At 53.8% G+C, this 9,637-nt stretch overlaps 1 protein-coding gene across 1 annotated transcript in view; it reads right to left on the bottom strand.

Annotated features, from left to right (window-relative positions):
• Positions 1-786: 786 nt before the first annotated feature.
• LOC115491548 (uncharacterized) overlaps positions 787-9,637 on the bottom strand; it is a 37,202-nt gene continuing 28,351 nt past the window's right edge. The window contains exons 16-21 of the mRNA XM_072921441.1: positions 9,302-9,545; positions 6,757-6,982; positions 4,722-4,883; positions 2,534-2,847; positions 2,386-2,452; positions 787-951 (exon numbers count right to left, since the gene is read on the bottom strand). Coding sequence (XP_072777542.1) covers positions 935-951; positions 2,386-2,452; positions 2,534-2,847; positions 4,722-4,883; positions 6,757-6,982; positions 9,302-9,545 — 1,030 coding nt within the window. The 3' untranslated portion in view covers positions 787-934. The remainder of the gene's footprint in view (positions 952-2,385; positions 2,453-2,533; positions 2,848-4,721; positions 4,884-6,756; positions 6,983-9,301; positions 9,546-9,637) is intronic.

The raw sequence follows: 9,637 nt of genomic DNA, 5'->3' as shown, positions 1-9,637 counted from the left end.
GGGTCCCAGTACGAACCAGTTTGGGCTCCCAGTATAAACCAGTTTGGGCTCCCAGTATAAACCAGTTTGGGCTCCAGTATAAACCAGTTTGGGCTCCCAGTATAAACCAGTTTGGGCTCCAGTATAAACCAGTTTGGGCTCCCAGTACGAACCAGTTTGGGCTCCCAGTATAAACCAGTTTGGGTTCCCAGTATAAACCAGTTTGGGTTCCCAGTATAAACCAGTTTGGGGTCCCAGTATAAACCAGTTTGGGGTTCCAGTACAAACCAGTTTGGGGTTCCAGTATAAACCAGTTTGGGCTCCCAGTATAAACCAGTTTGGGCTCCCAGTATAAACCAGTTTGGGGTCCCAGTATAAACCAGTTTGGGGCTCCCAGTATAAACCAGTTTGGGGTCCCAGTATAAACCAGTTTGGGGTCCCAGTATAAACCAGTTTGGGGTTCCAGTACAAACCAGTTTGGGGTTCCAGTATAAACCAGTTTGGGCTCCCAGTATAAACCAGTTTGGGCTCCCAGTATAAACCAGTTTGGGGTCCCAGTATAAACCAGTTTGGGGCTCCCAGTATAAACCAGTTTGGGGTCCCAGTATAAACCAGTTTGGGGTTCTGAGCTCCCAGTATGGACCAGTTGCCCCCTCCCAGTATAAACCAGTATAAACCAGTTCCTCCAGTCCCTCCCAGTATAAACCAGTTCCCCAAAAATCCTCCCAGTATAAACCAGTCCAAACCAGTATAAACCAGTTCCCCAATTCCCTCCCAGTATAAACCAGTATAAACCAGTACAAAGAGTCCAATCCTGGAATTCTTTATTGCCCCTCCCCCACCCCCAGGCCGAGGGGGCGGGGCCAGAGGAGGGGGCGGGGCCTGAGGAGGGGGCGGGGCCAGAGGAGGGGGCGGGGCCTGAGGAGGGGGGCGGGGCCCGAGGAGGGGGCGGGGCTCAGTTCTCCACGGCGGCTGCGGAAGGAAAAGCCCAAAATTCCCAAATTTAGCCCCAAAAAAATTCGCAAAATTCCTCAAATTTCCCTCTCGGGACCCAAAAATCCCAAAATTCCCCAAATTTTCCCCTCAGGATCCCGAAATCCCCAAAAATCCCAAAAATCTGCCCCAAAATAATCCCAAAATTTCCCTTTAAGGACCCAAAATTCCCCAAATTTCCCTCTCAGGACCCAAAAATCCCAAAATTCCCCAAATTTCCCTCGCAGGACCCAAAATTCCCAAAATTCCCAAATTTCGCCCCCAAAAAAATCCCCAAAATCCCCCAAATTTCCCTCTCAGGACCCAAAAATCCCCCAAAATTCCCAAATTTCTGCCTCAAAAAAATCCCCCAAAAAATCCCGTAATTTCCCTCTCAGGATCCCGAAAATCCCCCAAAATTCCCAAATTTTACCCCAAACTTCCAAATTTTACCCCAAATTTCCAATTCCCCCCCCAAATTTCCCGATTTTCGTCCCCAAATCCCCAATTTTTCCCTATTCCCCCCAAAATTCCCAATTTCCCCCCAATATTCCCAACTTCCCCCGGAAATTCCCCAATTTCCTCCAAATTCCCCCTAAAAATCTGAATTTTCCCCCCAAAATTCCCAATTCCTCCCAAAAATCCCAAATTCCCCCCAAAATTATCAATTTTCACCCTCAAACTCCCAAATTTTTCCCAAATCTCCCAAATTTCCCCCCAAAATTCCCAAATTTCCCCCAAACCTCCCAGTTTCCCCCTAAAAATCCCAAATTTTCCCCCACTACACCCGATTTTCCCAAAATCCCCAATTTTCCTTAAAGTTCCCAATTTTCCCCCCAAACTCGCAGCTTTTTCCCCAAACTTCCCCCAAATTCCCGAATTCCCCCCAAAAACTCCCAAATTTCCCCAGAACTTCCAATTTTTCCCCAAAATTCAATTTTCGCCCCCAAACTTCCAATTTTTTTCCCCAAAATTTCCCCAATTTTCCCCCAAACTCCCAATTTTCCCCCCCAAAATCCCAAATTTTCCTGAAAGATCCCAATTTTTACCCCCAAACCCGCCATTTTCCCCCAAAAATCCCATTTTTCCCCCCAAAACTCCCAAATTTTCCCAGAATTTCCACATTTTCCCCAAAATTCCCAGATTTCCCCCCCAAATTCCCAAATTTTCCCCAAATCTCCCAAATTTCCCCCTAAAAATCCCAAATTTTCCCCCAAACTCCCAATTTTCCCCCCAAAAATCCCCAAATTCCCCAATTTCCCCCCAAAATTCCCCAATTTCCTCCCAAATTTCCCAAGTTTTCCCCCAAATTTCCCCCCAAATGCCCCAAATTTCCCCAAAATCCCCAAATTTCCCCCAAATTCCCCAATTTCCCCCTAAAAATCCCGAATTCCCCCCAAAATTCCCCAAAAATCCCCAAACCCCCGTACCCACCCAGGCCGCCAGAGGGCGCTCTCCCCTCGGGGCCGCTCTGGCCGCTCAACTCGTTGGTCGGCGTCTCCTGCAACAAAATGGCGTCTCTCACATCCCCTCCCTCTGATTGGCCAAACGCGCCGTCAATCAAACCCAACCGCCCAATCACCTGATCGAAGAGGTGGACCGTGACGTCATCGAAGAACGACACCGCTTTGCGCTTCCGGTCGGCGCTCAGTGCCGCTTCCGGCGGGCGGCGCGGCGGTTTCAGGAGGCCGCGGAGGCCCCGCGCGGTCCAGGAGGAAACAACGAGCGGGACCCGGAGCGGAGCGGCCCCCGCGGCCTCCGCCGCCTCCCCCGCGGCCTCCTCGGCCTCGTCCGCCTCGTCCGGGGCCGCCCCGGAGGGATCGGCCGAGCCCCAGCGAGGCGGGAGAGGCCGAAGGGTCAGAGGAGGGAGAGGCAGAGAGAGGCGGGAGGCCTTGGCTGGGGGGGAAATATGGGGGGGAAATGGGGGGAAATGGGGGGGAAATGGGGGAAATTGGGGGGAAACGGGGAGAAATTAGAGAAAAGTGAGGGGAAAGTGAGGGGGAAATGGGGAAAAATGGGGGGAAATGGGGAAAAAGAGGGAGAAAATAGGGGAAAATGGGGGAAATGTGGGGGAAATGTGGGGAAAAAGGGGGTAAATGAGGAGAAATTGGGGGAGAAGTGAGGGAAAATGAGGAGAAATTGGGGGGAAATGGGGAAAAATGGGAAGAAGTGAGGAAAAATGGGTGGAAATGGGGGAAAATGGGGGGGAAATGGGAAGAAATTGGGGGAAATGGGGAAAAGTGAAGGAAAATGAGGAGAAATTGGGGGAAAATGAGGGGGAAATGAAGGAAAATGAGGAAAAGTGGGGGGAATTGGGGAAAAAATGGGGGGAATTGGGAATATGAGGTGATAGTGGGGAAAAATGGGGAAAATTAGGGAAAAGTGAGGGAAATGAGAGAGAAATGGGGAAAATGAGAGGAAATGTGAAAATGAGGGAAAATGAGGTAAAATTAGGGGAAAGTGAGGGAAAAATGAGGAAAAATGAGGTGGAATTGGGGAAAATGAGGAGAAACGAGGTGGAATTGAGGGGAAATGAGGAGAAAATGAGGAAAAATTAGATACAAATGAGGGGGAATTGGGGGGAAATTGGGGGAATTGGGGAAAAAATGGGGGAATGGGGATTATAAGGGAAAAATGAGGGGAATTGAGGGGAAATTGGGGAAAAAATGGGGAAAATGATGGGAAAAATGAAGGGAAATGACGGGATATGGGGGGCGGGAATGAGGGGAAAAAATGAGGGAAAAGTGGGAAGAAAAGAGAAGAAAATGGAGGAAAATGAGATAAAAATGGGGGAAATGAGGAAAAAAACCCACAGATATTTCACAAAATGCCCAAAATCCCAAATTTCCCCCCAAACCCCCAAATTTTCCCCAATTTTGCCCCCAAATCCCAATTTTTCCCCCCAAAAATCACCGATTTTCTCCTGAAAACCCCCAAATTTTTTCCCCAAATTTCCCCCCAACTTTTCCCAAATTTCCCCCCAAACCCCCAAATTTTTCCCAAATTCCCCCAAACCCCCAAATATTTCCCAAATTTCCCCCAAAACCCCAAATTTTTCCTCCCAAAATCCCCAATTTTTCCCCCCAAAAATCACCGATTTTCTCCTGAAAACCCCCAAATTTTTTCCAAATTTCCCCGCCAAAACCCCAAGTTTTCCCCCAATATCCCCAAATATTTCCCACATTTTCCCCAAAACCCCAAATTTTTCCCCCCAAAACCCCCGAATTTTCCCTTGGAAATCCCCAATTTTTTCCCCCCCAAAATCGCCGATTTTCTCCCGAAAACCCCCAAATTTTTCCCAAATTTTCCCCCCAAACTTTCCCCAAATTTCCCCCCAAACCCCGAATATTTCCCAAATTCCCCCCAAATCCCAATTTTTCCCTCCCAAAATCGCCGATTTGCTCCCGAAAACCCCCAAAATTTTTCCCCAGATTTCCCCTCCTAAACCCCCAAATTTCCCCCCAAAATTCCAAACTTCCCCCAAAAATCCCCAAATTTCCCCCTAAACCCCAAATATTTCCCAAATTTCCCCCCAAAATTCCCCAAATTCCCCCCAAAATCTCAATTTTTCCCCCAAACCCCCAATTATTTCCCAAATTCCCCCAAAAGCCCCAAATTTTCCCCAAATATCCCCAAATTTCCCCCCAAAACTCCAATTTTTCCCCCCAAAATCCCCATTTTTCCCCCCTAAAATCCCCGAATTTCTCCCCAAACCCCCAAATTTTTTCCCCAAATTTCCCCCTCGAACCCCCAAATTTCCCCTCCCCCACCTCGGATCTCGGCGCTGCTGCCGCGGGGGGTGGGGGAGGGTCCGGGGGGGTCTCCTGATCTTCCTCCTCCTCCTCCTCCTCCTCCTCCTGGAGCCACGCCCACTGCGGAAACCACGCCCCCTTCCCCGGAACAAACCACGCCCACTGCGGAAGCCACGCCCCCTGCCCCGGCACAAGCCACGCCCACTGCTGAAGCCCCTCCCACAGTGGAAGCCACGCCCATTTTGGAAGCCACGCCCACAGTTTTGACACAAGCCCCGCCCACTGTGGAAGCCCCGCCCCCGGTTTTGACACAAGCCCCGCCCCCTGGTGGGCGGGGCAAAATATGGCGGGAAACGCCCTCGGTGAGGGAGCGCTGGAGCCGCTCCTGAGACACCTGAGACACACCTGGGGACACCTGGGGGACACCTGGGGACATTGGAGACACCTGGGGGACACTTGGGGACACCTGGGGGACATTTGGGGACAGCCCCGAGGTCAGGGACACACCTGGGGACATTGGGGACACACCTGGGGACAGCTGGGGGACACTTGCGGACAGGTGAGACACACCTGGGGACACCTGGGACACACCTGGGGACACCTGGGTGGCACTTGGGGACATTGGGGACAGGTGAGACACACCTGGGGACACCTGGGTGGCACTTGGGGACACCTGGGGGACACTTGGGGACATTGGGGACACCTGGGACAGGTGAGACACACCTGGGGACACCTGGGACACACCTGGGGACAGCCCCGAGGTCAGGGACACACATGGGGACACCTGGGACACACCTGGGGACACATGGGTGGCACTTGGGGACAGGTGCGACACACCTCGGGACACCTGGGGGACACTTGGGGACACCTGGGACAGGTGAGACACACCTGGGGACAGCTGGGTGACACTTGGGGACACCTGAGACACACCTGGGGACACCTGGGGGACACTTGGGGACATTGGGGACACCTGGGGGACAGTTGGGGACAGGTGAGACACACCTGGGGACAGGTGAGACACACCTGGACACACCTGGGGGGCACTTGGGGACATTGGGGACAGGTGGGACACACCTGGGGACACCTGGGTGGCACTTGGGGACAGGTGAGAAACACCTGGGGACAGCTGGGGGACACTTGGGGACAGTGGGGACACACCTGGGGACAGCCCCGAGGTCACCTGGGACACACCTTGGGGCGTCTCCCCCATTTCGGGGCTTTTTGGGGACATTTCGGGGCTTTTTGGGGACATTTTTGGGGCCATCTCTGGACATCCCCTCGGGGACGTTTTTGGGGACATCTTGAGGTGTTTTGGGGACATTTCGTGGTTTTTTGGGGACGTTTTCGGGGCCATCTTGGGACGTCCACTCGGGGACATTTTGTGATTTTTTGGGGACATTTCGGGGCTTTCTGGGGACATTTCGGGGCTTTTTGGGGACATTTTGTGGTTTTCTGGGGACATTTTCGGGGCCACCTCGGGATGTCCCCTCAGGGACATTTTTGGGGACATCTCGAGGTGTTTTGGGGACATTTCGTGGCTTTTTGGGGACATTTCGGGGCTTTCTGGGGACATTTTCAGGGCCACCTCGGGACGTTCCCTCGGGGACGTTTTTGGGGACATCTCGAGGTGTTTTGGGGACATTTCGGGGCTTTCTGAGGCCATTTCGTGGCTTTTTGGGGACATTTCGTGGTTTTTTGGGGACATTTTCAGGGCCACCTCGGGACATCCCCTCGGGGACATTTTGGAACTTTTTGGGGACATTTCGGGGCTTTTTGGGGACATTTCGTGGTTTTTTGGGGACATTTCGTGGCTTTTTGGGGACATTTCGGGGCTTTCCGGGGACGTTTTCGGGGCCACCTCGGGACATCCCCTCGGGGACATTTTTGGGGACATTTCGGGGCTTTTTGGGGACATCTCGTGGCTTTTTGGGGACATTTCGGGGCTTTTTGGGGACATTTCGGGGCTTTTTGGGGACATTTCGTGGTTTTTTGGGGACATCTCGTGGCTTTTTGGGGACATTTCGGGGCTTTCTGGGGACATTTTCGAGGCCACCTCGGGACATCCCCTCGGGGACATTTTTGGGGACATTTCGTGGCTTTTTAGGGACGTTTCGTGGCTTTTTGGGGACATTTCGGGGCTTTCTGAGGACATTTTTGTGGCCACCTCGGGACGTCCCCTCGGCGACATTTTTGGGGACATCTCGAGGTGTTTTGGGGATGTTTTTCGGGACATTTCGGAGCTTTTTGGGGTCGTTTTCGGGGCCACGTCGGGACGTCCCCTTGGGGACATTTTTGGGGACATTTCGAGGTGTTTTGGGGACATTTCGTGGCTTTTTGGGGACATTTCGGGGCTTTTTGGGGACATTTCGTGGCTTTTTGGGGACATTTTTGGGGCCACCTCGGGATGTCCCCTCAGGGACGTTTTTGGGGACATTTTCAGGTTTTTTGGGGACATTTCGGGGCTTTTTGGGGCCATTTCGGGGCTTTCTGGGGACATTCCGTGTTTTTTTGGGGACATTTCGTGGCTTTCTGGGGATGTTTTCGGGGCCACCTCGGGACGTCCCCTCAGGGACATTTTTGGGGACATTTTGGGGCTTTTTGGGGTCGTTTTTGGGGCCACCTCGGGACATCCCCTCGGGGACATTTTTGGGGCCATTTCGTGGTTTTTTGGGGACATTTCGGGGCTTTTTGGGGACGTTTTGGGATGTCCCAGGGAGCTCCTCGGGGACGTTTTTGGGGACGTTTTTGGGGACATTTGGTGGTTTTTTGGGGCCATTTCTTGGGTTTTCGGGGACGTTTTTGGGGACATTTCGTGGTTTTTTGGGGACATTTCGCGGTTTTTCAGAGCCGTTTTTGGGGACATTTTTGGGGACATTTTGTGGTTTTTCGGAGCCGTTTTTGGGGACATTTCTGGGGATAATTTGGGACTTTTTGGAGCCATTTCCGGCGACATTTTTGGGGACATTTCGAGGCTTTCTGGGGACGATTTTTGGGACATTTCTGGGGAAATTTTGGGGCATTTTGGGGACATCTCCGGGTCCCTCCTCGGGGACGTTTTTGGGGACATTTCGGGGCTTTTTGGGGACATTTTTTGGGACACCTCCAGGTGTTTCGGGGACCTTTTTGGGGACCCCCTGGAGGATTTTGGGGACATTTTTGGGGACATTTTCGGGGCCACCTCGTGGCGCTTTGGGGACATTTTTGGGGACATTTTTGGGGCCACCTCGTGGCGTTTTGGGGACATTTTTGGGGACATTTTCGGGGCCACCTCGCGGCGTTTCCTGGGGGACCCTCTGCTCCTCCTCGGGGTCCTCCTTGGGGACAATTTTGGGGACATTTGGGACACCTGGGAAGCCTCTGGGGACATCAGGGACACTTGTGGGGACATTTCGGACGATTTTGGGGACATTCGGGACATCTGGAACCACCCTGGGGACATTGGGGACCCCTCTGGGGACACTTTTGGGGACATTTGGGACATCGGGGACCCCTCTGGGGACACTTTTGGGGACATTTGGGGACACCCCCCCTCTGTGGTGCCACCCAGGGGGTCCCCAGGGGTGTCCCCAAGGGGGTCCCCAGCTTTTGGTGGCCTTGGGGACATCTCTGGTGGCCTTGGGGACATCTCTGGTGGCTTTTGGGACAGTTCTGGTGGCCTTGGGGACGTCTCTGGTGGCCTTTGGGACAGTTCTGGTGGCCTTGGGGACGTCTCTGGTGGCCTTGGGGACAGTTCAGGTGGCCTTGGGGACACTTGTGGTGGCCTTGGGGACGTCTCTGGTGGCCTTGGGGACACTTCTGGTGGCCTTGGGGACAGTTCTGGTGGCCTTGGGGACAGTTCTGGTGGCCTTGGGGACATCTCTGGTGGTCTTGGGGACGTCTCTGGTGGCCTTGGGGACGTTTCTGGTGGCCTTGGGGACGTCTCTGGTGGCCTTGGGGACACTTGTGGTGGCCTTGGGGACGTCTCTGGTGGCCTTGGGGACAGTTCTGGTGGCCTTGGGGACGTCTCTGGTGGCCTTGGGGACATCTCTGGTGGCCTTGGGGACGTCTCTGGTGGCCTTGGGGACAGTTCTGGTGGCCTTGGGGACACTTCTGGTGGCCTTGGGGACACTTGTGGTGGCCTTGGGGACATCTCTGGTGGCCTTGGGGACATCTCTGGTGGCCTTGGGGACACTTCTGGTGGCCTTGGGGACAGTTCTGGTGGCCTTGGGGACAGTTCTGGTGGCCTTGGGGACGTCTCTAGTGGCCTTGGGGACAGTTCTGGTGGCCTTGGGGACGTCTCTGGTGGCCTTGGGGACGTCTCTGGTGGCCTTGGGGACGTCCTGGGGGGCACCGGGGGTGGCTCTTGGGTCAATGTTCGGCTTTGTCCCCACGGGGTCATCTCGAGGGACAACGGTGACGTCCCTTCGGCCGTTGACCGATCTTGGGTCAATGATGTCCGGTCTTGACCCAACAATGTCCGGTTTTGTCCCAGAGGCGCCACCTCAGGTGACAACGGTGACAATGGCTGGTCCTGACCCAACGATGACCGATCTTGGGTCAACAATGACCGGTCTTGGGTCAATGTCTGGTCTTGTCCCCTTGGGGTCATCTCAAGGGACAACGGTGATGTCCCTTGGGACGTTGACCTTTCTTGACCCAACAATGACCGGTCTTGACCCAATGGTGACCGATCTTGGGCCAACGATGACCAATCTTGGGTTGATGTCCGGTCTTGACCCAACAATGACCGATCTTGGTCCAACGATGTCCGGTTTTGTCCCCAAGGTGCCACCTCGGGTGACGAAGGTGACAATGGCCGATCTTGACCCAACGATGACCGATCTTGACCCAATGGTGACCAGTCTTGGGTCAACGATGACCGATCTTGGGCCAATGTCCGGCTTTGTCCCCTCGGGGTCATCTCAAGGGACAACGGTGACGTCCCTTGGGCCGTT

Source organism: Taeniopygia guttata, chromosome 37 (genome assembly GCF_048771995.1).
Source record: "Taeniopygia guttata chromosome 37, bTaeGut7.mat, whole genome shotgun sequence".
Taxonomy (NCBI): Eukaryota; Metazoa; Chordata; class Aves; order Passeriformes; family Estrildidae; genus Taeniopygia; species Taeniopygia guttata.
The sequence above is the reverse complement of the archived record's forward strand: the minus strand, read 5'-3'. Positions and strand labels throughout refer to the sequence as shown.